Consider the following 26,418-nt stretch of genomic DNA (forward strand, 5'->3'; position numbering starts at 1 on the left):
CCTCCTGACTGTACCCTGTGCTTTCCTGACTGTACCTTGTAACCTCCTGACCGAACCCTGTGCCTTCCTGACTGTACCTTCCTGACTGTACCTTGTGCCCATCTGACTGTACCTCGTGCCCTGTGCCCTCCTGACTGTACCCTGTGCCTTCCTGACTGTACCCTGTGCCTTCCTGACTGTACCTTATGCCCTCCTGTCTTATACCCTCCAGACTGTGCCCTTCCGACTGTGCCTCCTGCCCTCCTGATCGGACCCTGTGCCTTACTCACCGTACCTTGTGCCCTTCCGACTATACCTCGTGCCCTCTTGACTGTACCTTGTGCCCTTGCGACTGTAGCTAGTGCCCTTCCGACTGTAGCTAGTGCCCTTCCGACTGTAGCTAGTGCCCTTCCGACCATACCCTGTGCTTCCTGACCGTACCTTGTGCCTTCCTGACTGTACCTTCTGCCTTTCCGAATGTTCCTCGTGCCCTGTGCCCTCCTGACTGTACCTTGTACCCTTCCAACTGTACTTTGTGTCATACAGTTAGGTCCATATATATTTGGACAGAGACAACATTTTTCTAATTTTGGTTATAGACATTACCACAATGAATTTTAAACAAAACAATTCAGATGCAGTTGAAGTTCAGACTTTTAGCTTTCATTTGAGGGTATCCACATTAAAATTGGATGAAGGGTTTAGGAGTTTCAGCTCCTTAACATGTGCCACCCTGTTTTTAAAGGGACCAAAAGTAATTGGACAATTGACTCCAAGGCTATTTCATGGACAGGTGTGGGCAATCCCTTCATTATGTCATTCTCAATTAAGCAGATAAAAGGCCTGGAGTTGATTTGAGGTGTGGTGCTTGCATTTGGAAGGTTTTGCTGTGAAGTAAACATGCGGTCAAAGGAGCTCTCCATGCAGGTGAAACAAGCCATCTTAAAGCTGCGAAAACAGAAAAAAACCATCCGAGAAATTGCTACAATATTAGGAGTGGCAAAATCTACAGTTTGGTTCATCCTGAGAAAGAAAGAAAGCACTGGTGAACTCATCAATGCAAAAAGACCTGGGCGCCCACAGAAGACAACAGTGGAGGATGATCGCAGAATAATCTCCATGGTGAAGAGAAACCCCTTCACAACAGCCAACCAAGTGAACAACACTCTCCAGGAGGTCGGCGTATCAATATCCAAATCTACCATAAAGAGAAGACTGCATGAAAGTAAATACAGAGGGTTCACTGCACGGTGCAAGCCACTCATAAGCATCAAGAATAAAAAGGCTAGACTGGACTTTGCTAAAAAACATCTAAAAAAGCCGCACAGTTCTGGAAGAACATTCTTTGGACAGATGAAACCAAGATCAACCTATACCAGAATGATGGAAAGAGAAAAGTATGGCGAAGGCGTGGTACACCTCATGATCCAAAGCATACCACATCATCTGTAAAACACAGCGGAGGCAGTGTGATGGCTTGGGCATGCATGGCTGCCAGTGGCACTGGGTCACTAGTGTTTATTGATAATGTGACACAGGACAGAAGCAGCCAAATGAATTCTGATGTATTCAGAGCCATACTGTGTGCTCAGATCCAGCCAAATGCAGCCAAACTGATTGGTCGTCGTTTCATACTACAGATGGACAATGACCCAAAACATAAAGACAAAGCAACCCAGGAGTTTATTAAAGCAAAGAAGTGGAATATTCTTGAATGGCCAAGTCAGTCACCTGATCTCAACCCAATTGAGCATGCATTTCACTTGTTAAAGACTAAACGTCAGACAGAAAGGCCCACAAACAAACAGCAACTGAAAACCACCGCAGTGAAGGCCTGGCAGAGCATCAAAAAGGAGGAAACACAGCGTCTGGTGATGTCCATGAGTTCAAGACTTCAGGCAGTCATTGCTAACAAAGGGTTTTCAACCAAGTACTAAAAATGAACATTTTATTTAAAATTATTGAATCTGTCCAATTACTTTTGGTCCCTTTAAAAACAGGTTGGCACATGTTAAGGAGCTGAAACTCCTAAACCCTTCATCCAATTTTAATGTGGATACCCTCAAATGAAAGCTGAAAGTCTGAACTTCAACTGCATCTGAATTGTTTTGCTTAAAATTCATTGTGGTAATGTCTATAACCAAAATTAGAAAAATGTTGTCTGTCCAAATATATATGGACCTAACTGTATGCACTCCTGAACGTACCCTGTGCCTTCCTGACTGTACCTTCTGCCTTTCTGAATGTACCTCGTGCCCTGTGCCCTCCTGACTTTGCAGTTTGTTTGCATATGATCCAATACAACATAATCTCCGATGACAAATTCAGAGGTGAAGACACCGGTCATCACTCTGTGTAGCTCAGGAACAGTGGGTGCGGGTTGTTACTAAGTGTGCACCCATAGAATGAATAGCAGCCGCTGAATAGGGCGTAATTAGGGCAAGACGAGGCTTGTAGCAGCCGGAGCAGGACATTCACAAACACAATGGAGGAGTACGACACCAAACACGGACCCAGCTGCATTCAAAGCACATGCAAAGCAGGACCTGCTCCTCCAGTGAATGATGGAGTGCTCCCCTACAGCAATGTAAAGGGCAAAGGGTGCAGATCACAGGACACAAAGGTGCCGAACTATAGAAATTTATCATAAAGGACCCCAATACAATTATAAGCACTAGCCCCGTCACAGGAGCGGCAACTATGTCAGGTCCCACAGTCATCACCAAGTCACATGGAGCTTTGTTTTGGCAGCTGAGGTGTGTACTATGAGGTACTGCAGCAGCTGAGGTGCGCACTATAGAGGTTCTGCAGCAGCTGAGGTGCGCACTATAGAGGTTCTGCAGCAGCTGAGGTGCATACTATAAAGGTTCTGCAGCAGCTGAGGTGCGTACTATAGGGGTTCTGCAGCAGCTGAGGTATATTATGAGGATCTGAGGTTGCAGAATATCACAGTTTACGCCTCATCTGCTGCAGAACCTCATAATATACACTAGACTTTTCATATTGTGAATTGACCACTACTCTCACGATATAATCACCCTTACCCACATCTTAGTGGAGCAATTCCCACAAGTGTCCATGCAGCACCATCAATCTCACTTACCGCATCCTCCCTCCTCGCTTCAGGCTCCGTCTCAAATCTCTAAACTATAGTTAAACATAACAGTAGACATATTAGATTCAGAAAAATTACTTGGATTCCTACTAGTTATAAAATATGGCATAAAAAGGGTTACTCAATAAATTGGTAGATAAAGCGATAAAATGCAGAAACATGGGCAAACACACCTATAATACCGCAAGGTGAAAATCTGTTCTGCCCTCTGCTGGAGGAAGGATACATTACGCACCAGCAAAAGTCATGGGCATCCGAGGCTGATCAAGGTGTCGAAAGGGAAGGAGGCCTCCTGGTCCGATCCTACAGAAGAGCAACACAACCCCAAATTACTGGTAAATGTACTGCTAACTATGATAGGAGTCAAGACACACAGAGCTTCGTAGCTATAATAGAAAAGGTCGGGACACAGAGCATAACAGGTATGATAGAAAGGGGTCGGGACATACAGAATCTCAGGGATGATAGAAAGGGGTCGGGACATACAGAATCTCAGGGATGATAGAAAGGGGTCGGGACATACAGAATCTCAGGGATGATAGAAAGGGGTCGGGACATACAGAATCTCAGGGATGATAGAAAGGGGTCGGGACATACAGAATCTCAGGGATGATAGAAAGGGGTCGGGACACAGAGCATCGCAGCCATGATAGAAAGGGGTCGGGACACGGAGCATCGCAGCCATGATAGAAAGGGGTCAGGACACAGAGCATCGCAGCCATGATAGAAAGGGGTCGGGACACGGAGCATCGCAGCCATGATAGAAAGGGGTCAGGACACAGAGCATCACAGCTATGATAGAAAGGGGTCAGGACATGCAGAATCTCAGGGATGATAGAAAGGGGTCGGGACACGGAGCATCGCAGCCATGATAGAAAGGGGTCGGGACACGGAGCATCGCAGCCATGATAGAAAGGGGTCAGGACACAGAGCATCGCAGCTATGATAGAAAGGGGTCAGGACACAGAGCATCGCAGCTATGATAGAAAGGGGTCAGGACACAGAGCATCGCAGCTATGATAGAAAGGGGTCAGGACATGCAGAGCATCGCAGCTATGATAGAAAGGGGTCAGGACACAGAGCATCACAGCTATGATAGAAAGGGGTCAGGACATGCAGAGCATCGCAGCTATGACAGAAAGGTGTCGGGACACAGCATCGCAGTTATGATAGAGAGGGGTCAGGACCCGCAGAGCATTGCAGCTAGTCTAGAAAGGTGTCAGGACATACAGTGCATCATAGCTATGATAGAAAGGGGGTACGGGGCCACGGAGCAATTAAATGAGACCTGGTTTGTTCAAACAGTACTGAAAACATATGGTCGGCAGGAGGCGTCCCTTACATTAGGAATCAGGAAGGTGGTGGCACCATGGAATGAAGATAAGCCAACAGAGGCAGTGCAACCAGGTAATGTTTTGTAGCATAAGGGGGCAATGTTCTGAGGGCATCATGTGATTGTACAGCGCCCCTTTCATCATACCCCTTCATTAGGCTCCATTGACCCTTGTCTAGCTTTGCCATTACTTTCTCTGGGGTCCAGACTTGAAGCATCAAAGGAAAGCCTTTGATCATAGGAGTTCTTTTTTTTAAACTTCTAAAATAAAATCACAATAGGCAAAGTAGAGACCAGAAGTATCTGCTTTATTCAGAATTTCCATATGAACAACATGGATCCACAATGTAATAAAGCCTTACAGTATGGTCATCTCTACACACAGTACATGGAGTACGCATCTATCTCACAGACCTAAATACAAAATGTAAACATTATACGGTCTAATCAGAACTACAGGACCATCACCGCTGCTGGATTATCAGAAATTCTGGATCAGTGGACAATTCACCACTAACCTGCTAGGGAAGAGAACCTCCAAACCTCACCGCATTATCACAGGATCTGCCTTTGTCACTTAGTGGGTACTCTCTGTTTCTGATCGTACAGTTTTATGCTGGACTGCTGGAATTTCAGGCACTGGATTAAAAGGAATGTTACTATACACGTTAAAATATATGCAAAAACAGATTGGAAAAATAAGTGCTCTTCTTAGCCCAATAAACTACTTAGGGGTCTTTATCGTGTCTGTAAGCTCCCTCCAATTACCGGCTACAGGCTCCTGAACAGCTTGAAGGGGTTCCTGACATTACCACACTGCGTCCAATGCAGGGAAGATACACAATATGCCACAATATTCCATTTTTTTCATGCAATTCAAAGTTATATAAACTAGTAATACACTGCTCAGAAAAATAAAGGGAACACTTAAACAACAGAATATAACTCCAAGTAAATCAATCTTCTGTGAAATCAAACTGTCCACTTAGGAAGCAACAATGACTGACAATCAATTTCACATGCTGTTGTGAAAATGGAATAGATAACAGATGGAAATTATTGGCAATTATCAAGACTCTTAATAAAGGAGTGGTTCTGCAGGTGGGGACCACAGACCACATCTCAGTACCAATGCTTTCTGGCTGATGATTTGGTCACTTTTGAATGTTGGTTGTGCTTTCACACTCGTGGTAGCATGAGACGGACTCTACAACCCACACAAGTGGCTCAGGTAGTGCAGCTCATCCAGGATGGCACATCAATGCGAGCTGTGGCAAGGTTTGCTGTGTCAGCTTAGTGTCCAGAGGCTGGAGGCGCTACCAGGAGACAGGCAGTACACCAGGAGACATGGAGGGGGCTGCAGGAGGGCAACAACCCAGCAGCAGAACCGCTACCTCAGCCTTTGTGCAAGGAGGAATAGGTGGAGCACTGCCAGAGCCCTGCAAAATTACTTCCAGCAGGCCACAAATGTGCGTTTGTCTGCACAAACGGTTAGAAATGGGCTCCATGAGGATGGACTGAGTGCCCGACGTCCACAGATGGGGGTTGTGCTCACAGCCCAACACCGTGCAGGATGCTTCGCATTTGCCACAGAACACAAAGATTCCAGTGGTGCAAATTCGTCACTGGCACCCTGTGTTCTTCACAGATGAAAGCAGGTTCACACTGAGCACATGTGACAGAGTCTGGAGACCCCGTGGAGAGCGATCTGCTGCCTGCAACGTCCTTCAGCATGACCGGTTTGGCAGTGGGTCAGTAATTGTGTGAGGTGGCATTTCTTTGGAGGGCCGACAGCCCTCCATGTGCTCGCCAGAGGTAGCCTGACTGCCATTAGGTACCGAGATGAGATCCTCAGACCCCTTGTGAGACCATATGCTGGTGCGGTTGGCCTTGGGTTCCTCCTAATGCAGGACAATGCCAGACCTCATGTGGTTGGAGTGTGTCAGCAGTTCCTGCAAGATGAAGGCATTGAAGCTGTGGACTGGCCCGCTCGTTCCCCAGACCTGAATCCGATTGAACACATCTGGGACATCATGTCTCGCACCATCCACCAATGTCACGTTGCACCACAGACTGTCCAGGAGTTGGCGGATGCTTTAGTCCAGGTCTGGGAGGAGATCCCTCAGGAGACCATCCGCCGCCTCATCAGGAGCATGCCCAGGCATTGTAGGGAGGTCATACAGGCACGTGGAGGCCACCCACACTACTGAGCATCATTTCCTTGTCTTGAGGCATTTCCACTGAAGTTGGATCAGCCTGTAATTTCATTTTCAACTTTGATTTTGAGCATTATTCCAACTCCAGACATCCGTGGGATATTAGTTGTGATTTACGTTGATTATTTTTAGGTTTTATTGTTCTCAACACATTCCACTATGTAATGAATAAAGATTTACAACTGGAATATTTAATTCAGTGACATCTAGGATGTGGGATTTTAGTGTTCCCTTTATTTTTTTGAGCAGTGTACTTCGTGTATTGATGTCTCCTGATTTTACAAATCTCTGCTTGCTGAAAGTGAAAGCAATCATTCCCGCTGTTAAGCTTGATAACGTGCTGCTCACCAAAAGTGATGGCTGGTTACAATGCATCAGACCTCCCGCTAGTGAGCTCTGCAGCCATGTGAGCCCAAGAAGTGTTCCCATTCCCTGATAGTAAGAAGAGATCCTAAAAAAAGGTGGTAAATGAATAGGTATAAAATATTATAAAGATTTTAAAAGTCCCCATCTAAATGAGAAAGTGTAAAAAAAAATAAAAATAACCTTAATCCAATCAAGAGTTAAGTGAAAATATTTGCAGGACTCTTGCCGAGAAGCCACGTTGGTAGTCTGTAGCCCAGACCAGAGCCTGGTGAACCTCCTTCTTACCAGTATCCTGGCGCCTCTTCTGATCAGTAGGCCTGGTGAGCGTGTCATACTGGGACTACTAGTGAGGAGCCGGAGGTGTCGGCAGGTAGGAGGAGGTTTGCAGGGCTCTGCTCCGGTGGGCACGGACTTACAAGATGGCCCCTGTGCCAGGGTCCCGTGAATCTTTTTGCTCAACTCTAGACCAATCCCATCATCCATAGTACCCATCTAAAGTTTGCTTCAAATCTGCTGCAAAATCCACATGTGAAAAAAGCAGATCTTGCTGCAGATTTGCCCCTGGTGCCTTGTAAGGCTACTTTCACACTAGCGTTTTTTGCAATACAACGCAATGCGTCGTTTATGGGAAAAAACGCATCCTGCAAAGTTGTTTGCAGGATGCGTTTTTGCCCCACAGATTAACATTAGCGACGCATTGCGACGCATTGCCACACGTCGCAACCGTCGTGCGACGGTTGCACCGTGTTGTGGCGGACCGCCGGGAGCAAAAAACACTACATGTAACGTTTTTTGCTGCCGACGGACTGCTTTTTCCGACCGTGCATGCGCAGCCGGAACTCCTCCCCCACCTCACAATGGGGCAGCGGATGCGATGAAAATCTGCATCCGCTGCACCCGTTGTGCGGCGCAAACAACGCTAGCGTCGGAATCTCGGCCCGACGCACTGCGACGGGCAGAGCCCGAAACTAGTGTGAAAGTAGCCTAAGGGATTTATTTGACAAGAATCTCACCCACTTCTTTGCACCAATCTGCAGGGAAAAAAAACATAGATGCTTTTGCAGTAACAAATATTCTAATAAAAAAAAACACTTGTCCATTGGATTCTGGGAGATCAGTGGCTGCCTTCGACCTGCTTATCATCTGGGTGAACAATAAAATAAGAGAAAACCGCTCATCTATGAGGAGAGTCTATGGCTTAATAGCAGATCCTCCCGCAACTAAAGGATTCTTCCTACCAGATTCATCAAGGAAATCAGCAACTCCACAAATGCCGGCGGCCGCCGATCTCCCCAGGTCCAGTGGTGCGATAACCGCTTCTGTCAATACACCGAATATACAGTAATAATCCAGATTCACAAACATTAAAAAAAAAAAATCTACAAAAATAAATATTGGCTGTTACAGATCTAAGTGCTCGGCCACTAATGGAAACAGCTTCAAGTGTGAGTGTTCATCAGGAGGACAGGGCACGGATAGGCAGTGCTACATCTCTCAAATGATGTCCCAGGACCACCGCCATGTGATGCAATATTACCAACCACTGAGCTGCCATGCTTTACTTCTAATCTTTCACTGACTCCACTGAGGTCACGCCAAGCAGCAGGACCGGACAGGAGCGCCATCGTGTGGTGTGATTAGAGTCTGTACAAGTGCTTAGAGCCAATAGCCGCCCCTTTATTCCATACACAATGTGGAGATCCTTGCTGCACTGATCGGACCCTTGGTGGGGAGGGGGACGTTCTGCGGCACCCCCAGTTAGAAGTTTGCCACCCGTTGCAGTGCAGCTCCTCTGCTGCAGTCTATGTGCAGGGACTGGATCCCGGAGTTGAAGCTGCCACACAGAATGGATGAATTATCACAGACCGCCAAAGACGAAAGGGGCCCCGAGCCGTCCAGGAACAGGCTGCTCACACATACTGGGGAGAGAGGGAAAGAAGCAAACCATGATGAGCCAGCAAAAAAAAGGGAAAAATACATCTGTAAGATTAATACTGATCACATTCTGGTCTGGAGCTACAATTATGCTCCAGTCACAGTCAAAGCTGTGTTCAGATGTTATTGCTGTCCCGTTAGCTCTCAGATTACAAGACCACGTATATTAGACCTAGTTTGGTCAAAGTAGGCTGGCCAATTGCCTGATGTGCATGACTCTGCACCTGCATTGGTGAGAAACAGATGGGGCATATTAACCCCTTTACGCCGCAGCCCATTTTCGTTTTTGCGCTTCCGTTTTTCGCTCCCCTTCTGCCCAGAGCCATAACTTTTTTATTTTTCCGTCAATATGGCCATGTGAGGGCTTGTTTTGTGGGACAAGTTGTACTTTTGAACAACACCACTGGTTGAACCATATTGTGTACTCAAAAACAAGAAAAGAAATTCCAAGAGCGATGAAATTGCAAAAAAATCGTAGTTACTTATCGATAACGGTATTTCTCTGATCCCATAATGGCACCACGGAGAGAGGGGTCCGCCCCCAGGGACAGGAAACCTACAGGTGAAAAAGGGCGTACCTCTCCCCCACATCAGTTGGTTTACAGAGCCTTATACAGAACTTCAGCTGCAACTCAACATTTGCACAAATTAAACTTAACCAATTTAACTTAACAGAGGCACCGTGACTAAAGCTAACGCTAATACATTATAATGTGCACACCTGTGTGTGAAAAGGGAGGGAATATACGGGTGCCATCATGGGATCAGAGAAATACCGTTATCGGTAAGTAACTACGATTTTTTCTTTCCCCCATGATGGCATCACGGAGAGATTTGCATAGATTGTAACTCTTAGGGTTCTAGAGGCAGTAGTCCCTCCCTTCGCCCAAAGGTGAGATCAGAGGAGGTCAAGTCTAAACGGTGATGTTTGAAAAATGTAGACTGAGAAGACCAAGTGTTAGCTCTACATATCTGTTGTATTGAAGTGCCAGCTCTCTCCGCCCAGGATGATGCCACTGCTCTGGTTGAATGGGCTTTTATATTCTCCGGGACGGTTGTCCCACAGGATGAGTAGGATAGGGTGATGGCGTCTCTTATCCATCTCGCTAACGTGGCTTTCGATGCTTTCTGTCCCTTCCGTGGACCCTGGAAGCAGACAAACAGAGCCCTATCCTTCCTGCACTCCCTAGTGGCTGATAGATATTGAACCAGACACCTTTTTACGTCTAGGGTATGCAATGTTTTTCCCCTTCATTTTTGGGGCTCGGACAAAAGGAGGGCAAAGAGATCTCTTGGGAGCTATGAAATTGTGACGCGATTTTAGGGAGGTATGCCGGGTCAGTCTTAAGAATGACTCTGTCTTCGAGTATCTGAGTAAAGGGTGGGCATGCAGACAGCGCTTGTATATCGCTAACGCGGCGGGCCGAGGTTAGGGCCACCAGGAGCGTGGTTTTTAGAGATAAAATTTTTAAAGGAGCGTCTGCCAGGGGCTCAAAGGGAGGTTTGGTTAGAGCATTTAGAACAAGGTTTAGATCCCAGGGAGGAGTAGTATGGAGAGGAATAGGCCTGGACCTACTTGAGGCTCTAATGAATCTCATGATCCAACGATTTCTGGCTAGATCATGATTGTACAAAGCTCCCAAGGCTGCTACTTGAACCTTTAGAGTGCTTGTAGCTAGACCTTTTTCCAGTCCCTTCTGCAGGAACTCAAGGATTTTCCCTATTGGGGTTTCCCCAGTTGGGTCTGCGCCGGATACTGACACAAACTTTTTCCACACTTTCCCATATATTTTGGTGGTTACAAGTTTCCTGCTCTGTAATAGAGTGGATTCTAGATTGGGGGAGAAGCCTTTATCTCTTAGTAGCTTCCTTTCAAAAGCCAAGCTGTCATGTGTAGATTCTTTACATTGGGGTGAAACACCGGACCCTGGGATAAAAGCTTCGGAGTGTCTGATAGAACCCAAGGGTTTGATATGGACATTTTTCTTAGCCAAGAAAACCATATTCTGCGGGGCCAGAATGGAGCTATTACTATCACTGTTGCTCCGTCCTCCCGAATCTTCCTCAGCACTAAGGGAATGAGGGATATCGGAGGGAACGCGTAAGTGAGACGATAGTTCCAGGGAATTGTGAAGGCGTCTAGAGCTACTGGGCCCCCCCGTAGATCGATTGAGCAGAATGTTTTTACTTTCTGGTTTTGACTATTCGCAAACAGGTCTATTTCTGGATGCCCCCAAAGTTTTACGATCTGGTTGAATACTGTTTGTTTTAGCTCCCACTCCCCTTGTTTTAAGCATGTCCTGCTCAAGAAATCTGCAGTTCGGTTTTCTGAGCCTTTTATGTGGAGAGCTGTCAAGGACTTTAGATTGTGGTCTGCTATGTGGAAGATGGATTGGGTTACCTCCATTAATGCTCGAGACCTGGTGCCCCCTTGGTGGTTTAGGTATGCTACCACTACCTGGTTGTCCGAAAAGATTTTTACATGATGGGAGTAAATGAGTTTTAGAAAGTGCGTTAGGGCCAATTTAACTAACAGTTCTTTCACGTTTGAAGGCTAGCTCTTGATTTTGGCTTCAATTCCCCTGTGCCACTTGATTGTCTATGTGTGCTCCCCACCCCCAGGGGCTTGCATCCGTCATTAGGATTTTTTCCGTCGGTAGTGCCCAAGGAACCCCCTTGGTTAAATTCACTGGGTCTGCCCACCATACTAGAGAGTGTATCGTGCTTGACGAGATAGTTAATTGCCTGTCTAAAATTTCTGCGCAGAGATATGCTTGAATCTAAAGTTTCCCATTGCAGGTCCCGGATATGACATTGTGCCCACTGCACGGCTGGGATACAGGCTGTCATGGATCCCAGCAGGGACATCGCTTTTCTCAGAGTAGTGACCGGAAACATTGTCATCTGTAGCGCTATCTGTGTCATTTTTTGCATCTTCCCCTGAGGAAGATAGCATTTCTGCGTGATCGAGTCTAGGACTATCCCTAAGTACTCCTGTACCTGGGTTGGCACTATTCTGGATTTGGGTATGTTTAGTAGCCAACCTAGACTCGTCAGTCAAGCCATGACCAACTCCAACTGTTGTTTGCAATGTTGGGATGAGGTCCCTACCACCAGGATATCGTCCAGATAGGGAACTATTAGGACATTCTGTTCCCGTATGTGGGCCATTACTTATGACATTATTTTTGTGAACACCCGTGGTGCGATGGCTAACCCGAAGGGGAGAGCCCTGAATTGGTAGTGTTTTACTTCCCCCTGGATAGTCACTGCCAGTCTGAGATATTTTTGATGGTCCATGTGGATAGGCACATGGTAATATGCGTCTCGTAAGTCTAGAACAGTCATGAAACAGAAGGGAAAGAGCATTTTTACGCAAGATTTTATTGTCTCCATTTTGAAATGTTGAATCTCGAGGAAACTGTTTAGTCTTTTGAGATTTATGATCGCCCTGTGCGATCCGTCCGGTTTCCTGTGAAGGAAGAGGGGAGAGTAGAAGCCCATGCCTTTTTCCTGGTAGGGGACTTCTTGTAGCACTCCCTTCTGAATTAAGTTCAAAATTTCTTCCTGAAGAGCTGACTGTTCGTGTGATTGTCTCTGAGGTGTTACCATGAAGGAATCGCCGGGAGGGGTGCGGAATTTCAGTTTGAGACCTTCTCGTATTATGCTTAATATCCAGGGACTGTTTGAAATTTTTTCCCAGGCTGGAAGAAAACAGGTTAATCTCCCTCTGACCCGGGGAATACCTTCATTGTGATTTCTTATTGTCGGGGGGGGGTTGTTGAACATAAAGCCTCTGTTCTTATTCCTTTTGTCCTCCCATCCATCTTTGTTCCCTTTTGGGGGTCTCCTCCACATGAACTTTCTGTTCCGAAAGGGATGCCTGTAAGACTGATTGGGGAACCCGGGAAAAGATTTTTTCTTATCTCCGGCTTTGTCTAGGATATCGTCTAATGTTGACCCAAATAAGAATTCGCCTTCACATGGTATTGAGCATAGTTTGGTTTTGGTTTGCAAATCCCCTGGCCAGCATTTTAGCCACAGGGCACGTCTTGCGGCGTTTGAGAAAGAGACTGACCTAGCCGCCAATCTAGCTGAATCTACCGATGCGTCAGCCAAAAAGGCTGCCGCACCTTTCATCACAGACACTGACTTTTGAATTGTCTCTCGAGACTTTTTCTTTTAATTGGGAATCTAAGTGCTCGAGCCATACCGTTAAGGCGTGGGCCATACAAGTGGCCGCAATGGCCGGTTTTAATCCACCCCCTGCCGCTTCCCAGGAGCTTTTCAAGAAAGTCTCAGCTTTTTTGTCCATTTGGTCTTTTAGGGTACCCATGTCTTCGAAAGGCAGGGCAAATTTTTTAGAGGTCTTTGCTATGGCCACATCCAATTTTGGCGCCTTACTCCAAGATGAGCAGGCTGGGTCATCGAAAGGGTATTTTCTCTTGGGAGTTAAGAGAACTTTTTTGTCCGGTTTCTTCCATTCTCTTTTTATTAGAGAGTGAATTTTTTCATTTACTGGGAACGCTCTTCTTTTCTTTTGTTCCAGACTACTGAACATTATATCCTGCGCCGTTTTTTTAGGGCGTTCATCTACCAGACCCATTGTTGTCCTGACGGCTTTTACGAGAGCGTCTGTCTCTTCGATAGGGAAGCAACTGCGTCCCCCTTCTAAAGATAGCGAAGAGGTCTCGGAGGCTGATGAATCACTAGAATCAGATATTTCGCTCTCTGACTCGTCCATACTGGATTCAGGGGACCTATGGCTTGATTTGCTTTTTTTCTTTGAGGTCTTAATGCCTTTCAGGGCACTCTCAACCTGGCTCTTTATTAGTGACTTTAGGTTTGAGGCAAACACCGGGGATTCTTCCTGAATTGTTTTCTCTATGCAAGTGTTGCATAGCTTTTTCTCCCATGACGAAGGTAGCTCTTCCGGGCATATAGCACATACTCTGTGCTTTGATTTGTCTACACATTTCTTTCCCTAGAAGAGTAACTCCGTATTAAACTCATGACTTTCACGTAGGTCACTCACCCCCTGTGGACAAGAGATACCATCTCGGGCCTGGGGACTATATCCACCGCTGGATTCGTCACAGGTTGCGTTGTTTTTGCAGAGGTTCGGCTGCGTTGCGACCCCGAGCGTCCACTGCTGCTGCACTGCTGAGAGGAAGTGTTTCCCTTGCGCTGATGTGTATGCTGGTGCCGCTGTACCTGCGCTCGCTCAGGAGATAGTTGTATAGTCTCCTGTGCATCTTGCTGCTCCTGGTCGCTCATAGTGACCTCCGCACTGTGATTAGTGCAAAGGAGATTGAATAATCCCCATTTTCCTGCCTGGAGGTGCTACCTTTATGCCTTGCGCCGCCGGCGGAAGTGGTGATTTGCGCATGTGCACTGCTCGTTCACTTAGGGGAAGGTATAAGCGGGGACACGCTCGCGCACGCGCCTCCGTTCTCTCTGCCGGCGCCCGCTCGCACACACGCCCGGAGTCTCCGGCCCAGGCAGCAAAGGCGCCGGCGTTTCATCGGTCCCACGTGTTCGGCGCTTCAGCGTTCTGCCTGCGCCTGGGACGGTAGCTGCCGCTACCCCCATGCAACGCTGTGCAGCGGTACAGAGGTTATCCTGGTGACCGCCGCCACCTGCCTCTTTCCTCCTTTTTTTTTTCTTGGGGAAGGCAGACTTGATCCTTTTCACTGACTCCCCCTCCCCACTCACCCTCAGGTCCGCCGACCTCCGCGGTGGTGCTTCAGGGAAGGAAACAAGGGGAGAAAAACCGCTCGACCCAGCCGTGACAGGGCGCCCCCTGCCAGGAATCGAACTGGATCAGCCCCTGGTATCCCACGAAGGATCTTCAGGTACGTGCTGTAGGTTCCCCGTCAGGGACAGGAAACCAACTGATGTGGGAGAGAGGTACGCCCTTTTTCACCAGTAGGTTTCCTGTCCCTGGGGGCAGACCCCTCTCTCCGTGGTGCCATCATGGGGGAAAGAGAAAAGTGCAATTCCACAACGAGTTTGGGGATTTTTTTTTATTATGTTCACCAAATGCTAAAGTGACCGGTCATTATGATTCTCTAGGTCATTACGAGTTCATAGACACCAAACATGTCCAGATTTTTTTTTATTTAGGTGGTAAAAAGAGAAATGCAATGTTTGTTAAAAAAAATAAAAATTTGTGCCATTTTCCGATATCCGTAGCGTCTCCATTTTTCGTGATCTGGAGTCGGGTGAAGGTTTATTTCTTGCGTGCCAAGCTGACGTTTTTAATGATACCATTTTTGTGCAGATATAATCTATTGATCGCCTGTTATTGCATTTTAATACAATGTCGTGGCGACCAAAAAAACGTAATTCTGCCGTTTTGACTTTTTCTTGCTACGAGGTCTTGCGATCAGGTTAGTCCTTTTTATTTAATTAATAGATCGGGTGTTACTAAACACGGTGATAGCAAATATGTGTAGGTTTGATTTTAATTTTAATGGTTTTATTTTGAATGGGGCGAAAGGGGGATGATTTGAACGGTTAAATTTTTTTATTTTTTTCATATTTTTAAAAAATTTTCTTTCCCACTTTTGGCATACTTCAATAGTCTCCATGGGAGGCTAGAAACTGCCACAGATCGATCGGCTTTGCTACATACAGGTGAGGAGTAGATTGCCTGCATGTAGCAGAATTGCTGACTTGCTATGAGCGCCGACCACCGGACAACCTCTGGTTGTCATGCCAACCCATCAGTGACCGGGGATCACGGGAAGGGGGTCACCGATGGGTGGATTTCTGGCGCGCTTGTCGGAAGCGCATGTTAAATGCCGCTGTCAAGAGTTTGACAGTGGCAATTAACGGGTTAATAGCCGCAGGTGGATTGCGATTCCACTTGCGGCTGTTACGGGCACAAGTCAGCTGTTTAAAACAGCAGTGTTCAAAGGGACCTACTCCCCACTGCGTATTTGGGACACATACTTGTATAGAGGGGGGATTGTTAGAAATAGCCTTGTGCCAAACTATCCATTTGATCAACGCTTTGTGAAATTAATTCTTTACATAAGTTTGGAATACATTCCCCACAATACTGGCTGGCAAAGTAGAAGTGTGAGTGTGTGTGAGTGTATATATATACAGTGGGGCAAAAAAGTATTTAGTCAGTCAGCAATAGTGCAAGTTCCACCACTTAAAAAGATGAGAGGCGTCTGTAATTTACATCATAGGTAGACCTCAACTATGGGAGACAAACTGAGAAAAAAAAATCCAGAAAATCACATTGTCTGTTTTTTTAACATTTTATTTGCATATTATGGTGGAAAATAAGTATTTGGTCAGAAACAAACAATCAAGATTTCTGGCTCTCACAGACCTGTAACTTCTTCTTTAAGAGTCTCCTCTTTCCTCCACTCATTACCTGTAGTAATGGCACCTGTTTAAACTTGTTATCAGTATAAAAAGACACCTGTGCACACCCTCAAACAGTCTGACTCCAAACTCCACTATGGTGAAGACCAAAGAGCTGTCAAAGGACACCAGAAACAAAATTGTAGCCCTGCACCAGGCTGGGAAGACTGAATCTGCAATAGCCAACCAGCTTGGAGTGAAGAAATCAACAGTGGGAGCAATAATTAGAAAATGGAAGACATACAAGACCATTGATAATCTCCCTCGATCTGGGGCTCCACGCAAAATCCCACCCCGTGGGGTCAGAATGATCACAAGAACGGTGAGCAAAAATCCCAGAACCACGTGGGGGGACCTAGTGAATGAACTGCAGAGAGCTGGGACCAATGTAACAAGGCCTACCATAAGTAACACACTACGCCACCATGGACTCAGATCCTGCAGTGCCAGACGTGTCCCACTGCTTAAGCCAATACATGTCCGGGCCCGTCTGAAGTTTGCTAGAGAGCATTTGGATGATCCAGATGAGTTTTGGGAGAATGTCCTATGATCTGATGAAACCAAACTGGAACTGTTTGGTAGAAACACAACTTGTCGTGTTTGGAGGAAAAAGAATACTGAGTTGCATCCATCAAACACCATACCTACTGTAAAGCATGGTGGTGGAAACATCATGCTTTGGGGCTGTTTCTCTGCAAAGGGGCCAGGACGACTGATCCGGGTACATGAAAGAATGAATGGGGCCATGTATCGTGAGATTTTGAGTGCAAACCTCCTTCCATCAGCAAGGGCATTGAAGATGAAATGTGGCTGGGTCTTTCAACATGACAATGATCCAAAGCACAGCGCCAGGGCAACGAAGGAGTGGCTTTGTAAGAAGCATTTCAAGGTCCTGGAGTGACCTAGCCAGTCTCCAGATCTCAACCCTATAGAAAACCTTTGGAGGGAGTTGAAAGTCCGTGTTGCCAAGCGAAAAGCCAAAAACATCACTGCTCTAGAGGAGATCTGCATGGAGGAATGGGCCAACATACCAACAACAGTGTGTGGCAACCTTGTGAAGACTTACAGAAAACGTTTGACCTCTGTCATTGCCAACAAAGGATATATTACAAAGTATTGAGATTAAATTTTGTTTCTGACCAAATACTTATTTTCCACCATAATATGCAAATAAAATGTTAAAAAAACAGACAATGTGATTTTCTGGATTTTTTTTTCTCAGTTTGTCTCCCATAGTTGAGGTCTACCTATGATGTAAATTACAGACGCCTCTCATCTTTTTAAGTGGTGGAACTTGCACTATTGCTGACTGACTAAATACTTTTTTGCCCCACTGTATATAATGCCAAGGAAATGCATGGCAAAAATTAAGTAGCAAGTTTTTGAAGGTCTTACCTCCTAATTTTGTTCCTTTTTGGTCATAGATATTTTATAATTTTTTTTTTTTTAAGATTAGCTATCATCTACTGGTTGCTTAATGACACATCATATTGCAGTTTTAAATGTGTTTAGTATTTATCGTCATGCATATCCCACATTATGTATGGTATGTTATGCCGTTTACCGATCATATTAATTATATTTACGCGAGAAACTGAACTGACTGCTACACTAAGTACTGATACATGTACAATGTACATAATTGTGTAATGCATATTTTACTGTACTAGTATACTTACTGCCATTCTATGCTTTTTGAATTATAAATAGTATATCCAGTTAAAGATATGATGACAAACTGAGTGGTTATTGTGTATACAATATTGTGGAAAATGAGAAACATGGAACAATTCACATGCCTTGGGCAACTGGTAAATCTAAATTTAATGTCAACACATCTTACATGGTGAATCCTTATGCCAAAAGTAACAAATTTGAGGGGTAAAACTTACCAATTTGCAATGTTCATTTTTCCTTGGCACTAATTATATATATATATATATATATATATATATATATATATATATATATATATATATATATATATATATATATATACTAGATGGTGGCCCGATTCTAACGCATCGGGTATTCTAGAATATGCATGCCCACGTAGTATATTGCCCAGCCACATAGTCATAGTATATTGCCCAGTCACGTAGTATACAGCACAGACACGTAGTATACAGCACAGACACGTAGTATACAGCACAGACACGTAGTATACAGCACAGACACGTAGTATATTGGCCAGTCACGTAGTATGCACCATATCCCTGTTAAAAAAAGAATTAAAAGAAAAAATAGTTACATACTCACCTTCAGGAGCCTTCCGATCGAAGCGGCCGGTTACCGATGGTCCTCGAGCGCTCCGTTCCCAAGAGTGCATTGCGGTCTCGCGAGATGATGACGTAGCGGTCTCACGAGACCGCTACGTCATCATCTCGCGAGATCGCAGCATGGACCGGTTACCGAAGCATCGCGAGCGTGAAATGCCTGTTGTGGATCCGAGGGGCCGACGGACGATGAGTATATAACGTATAACGATTTTTTATTTTTTTTAACATTAGATCTTTTTACTATTCATGCTGCATAGGCCGCATGAATAGTAAAAAGTTGGTCACACAGGGTTAATAGCAGCATTAACCGAGTGCATTACACCGCGGTCAACGCTGCCATTAACCCTGTGTGAGAGCTGACAGGAAGGGAGAATGCGGGCGCCGGGCAGTGACTGCGGGGAGGAAGGAGCGGCCATTTTCTTCCGGACTGTGCCCGTCGCTGATTGGTCGTGGCTGTTTTGCCGCGACCAATCAGCGACTTGGATTTCCATGACAGACAGAGGCTGCGACCAATGAATATCTGTGACAGACAGACAGACAGACGAAAGTGACCCTTAGACAATCATATAGTATAATATATATATATATATATATATATATATATATATATATGTATATGTGTGTGTGTGTGTATGTGTGTGTGTGTATATATATATATATATATATATATTATATATATATATATATATATATATATATATATATATATATATATATATATATATACAGTTAGGTCCATATATATTTGGACAGAGACAACATTTTTCTACTTTTGGTTATAGACATTACCACAATGAATTTTGAACAAAACAGTTCAGATGCAGTTGAAGTTCAGACTTTCGGCTTTCATTTGAGGGTATCCACATTAAAATTGGATGAAGGGTTTAGGAGTTTCAGCTCCTTAACATGTGCCACCCTGTTTTTAAAGGGACCAAAAGTAATTGGACAATTGACTCCAAGGCTATTTCATGGACAGGTGTGGGTAATCCCTTCGTTATGTCATTCTCAATTAAGCAGATAAAAGGCCTGGAGTTGATTTGAGGTCTGGTGCTTTTTTTTTTTAATTCAAATAAATTTTTATTAAGAATAACAAGGCAATTAACATGTTACATTTACATTTTCAATATAGAGTATTTCCCCCCCCTCCCCCTTCAAACAGCCCCCTTCGATCCCAAAGCCCCCCACCCCCACCCCACAAAGCAGCTCATCTTGTTAATTACTACCATCATTAAAACAATAGAGTATCTAATCCCTCAACCATTCGTATAAGCCACACTTCACATTACTATCCCATAGCAATCCATGGAGACCACATTTTATTGAACGTTTCAGTTTTCCCTTTCTTCTTATAAATCCCTTTTTCTAGTGTCAGGCCCTGTTTCACATACTGGAGGAACTCTCCTCTTGACGGCGGCTCTTCCCTAATCCAGTTTCTAGCTATCACCTTCCTAGCCATATACAACAATCTGGCTATAGCTATCTTTAGGTGTTTATCCACTCCAATCTCATCCACGCATCCCAACAAACAGACAACTGGATCCCTTGGCACCGTGCATCCATACGCACCTTCCATACGACTCAAAACTACCACCCAGAAGGCAGCCAACCTCGGACATGTCCACATCATATGGAAAATGTCTGCATCCGTAGACTTACACCTCGGACATTCAGAGTCATTACGCAATCCTGCCTTATATAGCACCATCGGAGACCTATAAACTCTGTGTATCACATAGAGCTGTGACAGTCTATACGGTTCACTCAGCGACAGTCTTGGGATCCATTCCAACACCGACTCCCAAGTCTCGTTATCTATTGGGCCCAAATCCCTTTCCCATTTAGCTCTTGCCATTATTGGAAACCCCAATAGAAAAGTGTGCAACAGATCCCTGTACAGAGTGGATATGACTCCTCCAGTCGTCCCATCATTACACACATACTCCAGTACTATATCCCTTTGAATCCTAATACCTCCGTTCCTACTCTGAGCTCCAAAGGCATGCCTCATCCGCAAATATTGATACTCCCCTGCAGACCCAAGACCAAATTCCGCCTGCAATTGGGAAAATGATTTCAGTTCACCTTGTTCAATTATTTGGTACACATACTGAATCCCTTTGCCCAACCACTCTATCAGTACCCCCAATGCCTCAAATTCTTTCAGATTGTTATTATGCCATAGCGGCGAGTATCTAGTCAAGTCCATGATCCCACGTATGTGCCTCAATCTACTCCACAGCTTGCGTATCAACAGCAAAGTCGGATATAGCTTCCCCAAACTCTCCAAGGATCCATCCTCCAAACATTGTACCACTGACTTTCTTTTTGTCACCACCTCCATCAACCGCTGTACTGCCCCAGATGACCCCCCATGCGCCCAGCCCCTTAAATGCTGACTCTGGGCTGCAAGAAAGTACAACTCAGGGTTAGGCAATGCCAGACCCCCATCATCCTTGGGTCGCTGAAGTGTCTCCAGTTTGATACGCGGATGCTGTCTCCCCCATATCAGATTCCTAAACAGAGAGTTGATCTGTCTAAATTTCCCACGTGGTATCCAAACCGGCGCATTGTGAAGAATATACAATATTTTCGGCATCAGAATCATTTTGATAAGATTCACCCTGCCTACCACAGACAAATGTAGCTTAAGCCATGCATCCGCTTTTGCCTTGAGGGCACCCAAGATTGGAGTCAGATTCTCATGTATATAGTCAGTGACCGGCATAGATACCCATATTCCCAGGTACTTAAATTTACTCGTCACCTCCAGTCGCCCGTCCTCCAATGGCTCCCCATCCACATCGTCCACCTTAAACAAGGTAGACTTACTCCAATTTATCCTAAGTCCCGACACTGATCCGAATCGTTCAATAATCCCAATGGCTCCCTCCAAGGATGCAACCGGGTCAGCCAGAAACAACAAAATATCATCCGCATACAACGCCACCCTTTCTTCAATCACCCCATATTTAAACCCCGTCATCTCATCAGACTGTCGAAGCGTAGCGGCCAGTGGTTCCACCGCCAGATCAAACAAAAGGGGGGAAAGCGGACACCCCTGTCTCGTCCCTCTAGCCAATTGTATGGTCCGTGACAACTCCCCGTTTACCCTAACCCTGGCCATCGGCATCGAGTACATTAATTGAATCCATGATATGAACTGCGGTCCAAACCCCATTCTTCGCAACACCTGCCAGAGATACCCCCACTCCACACTATCGAACGCCTTGTGAGCGTCTAAAGATGCAATAACTCTCTGGCCACAGTTATCGGCTTTGAGTTGCAAGTTCATATACAGCCTTCGTAGATTAATCGCAGTTGACCTATCAGGCATAAAGCCAGACTGGTCTGAGTGTATCAGGCCAGAAATAACACTTGTCAACCTCATCGCCAACACCTTAGCCAGGAGTTTAACGTCGATAGTAAGCAAAGAAATTGGCCGATATGAATCCGGCTGTGTCGGGTCTTTCCCCTCCTTTGGAATCACCACTATTGTGGCCTCCCGCATAGATGCCGGTAGCCTTCCACCATTCGTAGCCTCTTCCAAGACCGCCTTCAATTTAGGGATCAACACTTCCCCCAAGCTTTTATAAATTTCGTCAGGAAATCCGTCTACGCCAGGCGCCTTCCCATTAGCCATCGACTGCAATGCCCGTCCCAGTTCCTCCTCCGTAATGGGAGCCTCCAAATCCTCCCTAGCTGTGTCACTCAGCCTCGGGAGCTCCAACTCCTCAAGGAACGCCACCGTGTCCTCCATTGACCCATCTACCCGAGAGGAGTATAAGGCTGCGTAAAAATCTGCAAAAGTCTCCAAAATCTCTGAAGTCTCAGAAACAGCAACACCACTCCCAGTCACCAAAGAGTGAACAAAGGAAGTATTTCTCTGGGCAGATGCCACCAGCGACAGCAAATGACCCACTGATTCACCCTCCTGGTAATAGGCCAAATTCATGAATTCCCTCTTCCTTTCAGCCTTACTCAGCAAGACCTCCTCTAGCTGGCTTTGAGCTGCCTTTAACCTCCTCCCAGCCTCCAAAGTACCCATTATTACCATCTCATCTTCAGCCACCCTCAGCCCATCTATCGCCAGCCTCTCTGCCTCTCTCGATTTCCGCTTACACCTGCTAATATCCCTAAACAACAGCCCTCTCAAGTACGCTTTCATGGCTTCCCACACAGTAAGCCCATCTATGCTACCCTCATTTATCTCAAAAAATTCCACCAATTCCTTCTTAATCTTCTCCAAGTCTATACTGTGTAGCCAATTAGGGTGAATTTTCCACTCCCTTCTGCTCCCGTTCCGTGTCCCCACTGATCGAAATTCCACTTCAACTGGACTATGGTCTGAGAGAGCCCTAGGTAAATATCTCACCTCCCCTACCATCGTATCTAGTAATCGGTTACCCAGTGCCAGATCAATCCTAGACAGCGTACCATGAGCTGGTGAGTAGCATGAATACGCCCTTTCCCCGATATGCCTAACTCTCCATAAATCAACCATGCCCACTTCCCCGACATAAGTCCCAAACGTAGTGATATGTCCCGCAGTCCTATTCTGGAGGTTTTTGTTCTTATCCCAAAAGTCATCACATATATTATTAAGGTCGCCGATAATTAGTAATGGTAACGGTCCCCAGCGCTCTACCCTCTCCAGCACCTCTCTTATCTTCTTGCTTGAGTATGGGGGCAGAATATACATTGCCACTATACACATCAATACTCCATTCATTTTACATTTCACCACCACATACTGACCATCGACATCCTCTTTTACCATTACCTCCTCATACTGCACCCCCGCAGGTATTAACACAGACACACCCCTAGAATACGTCGAGAAAGTAGAATGATACGCCCTCTGTATCCAGCGCCTATTCAATATGTTCACCCTCTCCCGCACTAAATGTGTCTCCAGCAGGCATATCATTGAGACCTTCTGTTCTCAGACATACTGCAGACTTGCCGCCCGCCGTGTTTTATCCGCCAGACCTCTCACATTCCAACTCAATATTTTAATACAATCTCCCATCATGTGGCTCATCATTTCTTAAAGAATCCAATTTCCCAAGTATGAGCTGCCCCAAAATTGCTACAATATTAGCAGTGGCAAAATCTACAATTTGGTACATCCTGAGAAAGAAAGCACTGGCGAACTCATCAATGCAAAAAGACCTGGGCGCCCACGGAAGACAACAGTGGTGGATGATCGCAGAATAATCTCCATGATGAAGACAAAACCCCTTCAAAGCAGCCAACCAAGTGAACAACACTCTCCAGGAGGTCGGCGTATCAATATCCAAATCTACTATAAAGAGAAGACTGCATGAAAGTAAATACAGAGGGTTCACTGCATGGTGCAAGCCACTCATAAGCATCAAGAATAAAAAGGCTAGACTGGACTTTGCTAAAAACATCTAAAAAAGCCAGCACAGTTCTGGAAGAACATTCTTTGGACAGATGAAACCAAGATCAACCTCTACCAGAATGATGGAAAGAGAAAAGTATGGCGAAGGCGTGGTACAGCTCATGATCCAAAGCATACCACATCATCTGTAAAACACGGCGGAGGCAGTGTGATGGCTTGGGCATGCATGGCTGCCAGTGGCACTGGGTCACTAGTGTTTATTGATGATGTGACACAGGACAGAACCAGCCGAATGAATTCTGAGGTATTCAGAGACATACTGTGCGCTCAGATCCAGCCAAATGCAGCAAAACTGATTGGTCGTCGTTTCATACTACAGATGGACAATGACCCAAAACATAAAACCAAAGCAACCCAGGAGTTTATTAACGCAAAGAAGTGGAATATTCTTGAATGGCCAAGTCAGTCACCTGATCTCAACCCAATTGAGCATGCATTTCACTTGTTAAAGACTAAACTTCAGACAGAAAAGCCCACAAACAAACAGCAACTGAAAACCACCGCAGTGAAGGCCTGGCAGAGCATCAAAAAGGAGGAAACACAGCGTCTGGTAATGTCCATGAGTTCAAGACTTCAGGCAGTCATTGCCAACAAAGGGTTTTCAACCAAGTACTAAAAATGAACATTTTATTTAAAAATATTGAATCTGTCCAATTACTTTTGGCCCCTTGAAAAACAGGGTGGCACATGTTAAGGAGCTGAAACTCCTAAACCCTTCATCCAATTTTAATGTGGATACCCTCAAATGAAAGCTGAAAGTCTGAACTTCAACTGCATCTGAATTGTTTTGTTTAAAATTCATTGTGGTAATGTCTATAACCAAAATTAGAAAAATGTTGTCTCTGTCCAAATATATATGGACTTAACTGTATATACACATACATATATATATATATATATATATATATATATATATATATATATATATATATATATATATATATATATATATATATATATATATATATACACACATACATACATACACACACGACAGACCAATAGTTTGGACACACTTTCTCATTTAAAGATTTTTCTGTATTTTCATGACTATGAAAATTGTACATTCACACTGAAGGCATCAAAACTATGAATTAACACATGTGGAATTATATACTTAACAAAAAAGTGTGAAACAACTGAAATTATGTCTTCTATTCTAGGTTCTTCAAAATAGCCACCTTTTGCTTTGATGACTGCTTTGCACACTCTTGGTATTCTCTTGATGAGCTTCAAGAGGTAGTCACCGGGAATGGTCTTCCAACAATCTTGAAGGAGTTCCCAGAGATGCTTTGCACTTGTTGGCCCTTTTGCCTTCACTCTGCGGTCCAGCTCACCCCAAACCATCTCGATTGGGTTCAGGTCTGGTGACTGTAGAGGCCAGGTCATCTGGCGTAGCACCCATCACTCTCCTTCTTGGTCAAATAGCCCTTATACAGCCTGGAGGTGTGTTTGGGGTCATTGTCCTGTTGAAAAGTAAATGATGGTCCAACTAAACGCAAACCGGATGGAATAGCATGCTGCTGCAAGATGCTGTGGTAGCTGTTGTGAATTCTGCTCTTGGGTTCCCTCCAGTGGTTGTAGGTGGGAATGCAGTTGTCTCTGACTCGCAGTCCTGGCCAGGTGTATCGGATGATTACAATTCTGACTGGGATATTTAGGTGTGCAGGATCCTTTAGCCCTTGCCAGTTGTCAATGTTCCTTGTGGAGTGTTGGATCACTTTCTGGCTTCTCCTGCTTGCTGCCAAATTCAGCAAAGATAAGTGTTTGGTTTTTGTATCTGTGGCACACTGCTGTGTGCTTGTTTCAGTTTTATTCCTGCTCTGATTGTAGGATTCACTGGAGTTGCAGATTTACGCTCCTACATCTTTTAGTTAGATGTAGGAAGTTTTTTGTATATTCTGCTGTGGATGTTTTGAAGGGTTTTAATACTGACCGCACAGAACTCTGTCCTATCCTGTCCTATCTAGCTAGAGTGGCCTCCTGTGCTAAATCCTGTTTTTCTGCCTGTGTATGTTTTTTCCTCTCCGACTCACCGCCAATATTTGTGGGGGGCTGTCTATCCTTTGGGGATTTTCTCTGAGGCAAGATAGTATTCCAATTTCCATCTTTAGGGGTATTTAGTCCTCTGGCTGTGACGAGGTGTCTAGGTGTGTTAGGTACACTCCACGGCTACTTCTAGTTGCGGTGTTAAGTTCAGGATTGCAGTCAGTATAGTGGCCACTTTCTCCAGTGAAAGTTCTCATGCAGCTCCAAGGTCACCGGATCATAACAGGTAGCCATGCTGGTTCAGTATGCCTTCAATTTTGAATAAATCCCCAACAGTGTCACCAGCAAAGCACCCCCACACCATCACACCTCCTCCTCCATGCTTCACGGTGGGAACC

General features: G+C 45.2%; 1 protein-coding gene across 4 annotated transcripts in view; it reads right to left on the reverse strand.

Moving 5' to 3' along the window:
* Positions 1–4,714: 4,714 nt before the first annotated feature.
* WDR31 (WD repeat domain 31) overlaps positions 4,715–26,418 on the reverse strand; it is a 61,132-nt gene continuing 39,428 nt past the window's right edge. For all 4 annotated transcript variants that reach the window (XM_069747731.1, XM_069747729.1, XM_069747730.1 and 1 more), the window contains exon 10: positions 4,715–8,928. In XM_069747731.1, the coding sequence (XP_069603832.1) occupies positions 8,768–8,928 (161 nt within the window). In that variant the 3' untranslated portion in view covers positions 4,715–8,767. The remainder of the gene's footprint in view (positions 8,929–26,418) is intronic.

Source organism: Ranitomeya imitator, chromosome 2, assembly GCF_032444005.1.
Source record: "Ranitomeya imitator isolate aRanImi1 chromosome 2, aRanImi1.pri, whole genome shotgun sequence".
In the NCBI taxonomy this organism is placed as follows: Eukaryota; Metazoa; Chordata; class Amphibia; order Anura; family Dendrobatidae; genus Ranitomeya; species Ranitomeya imitator.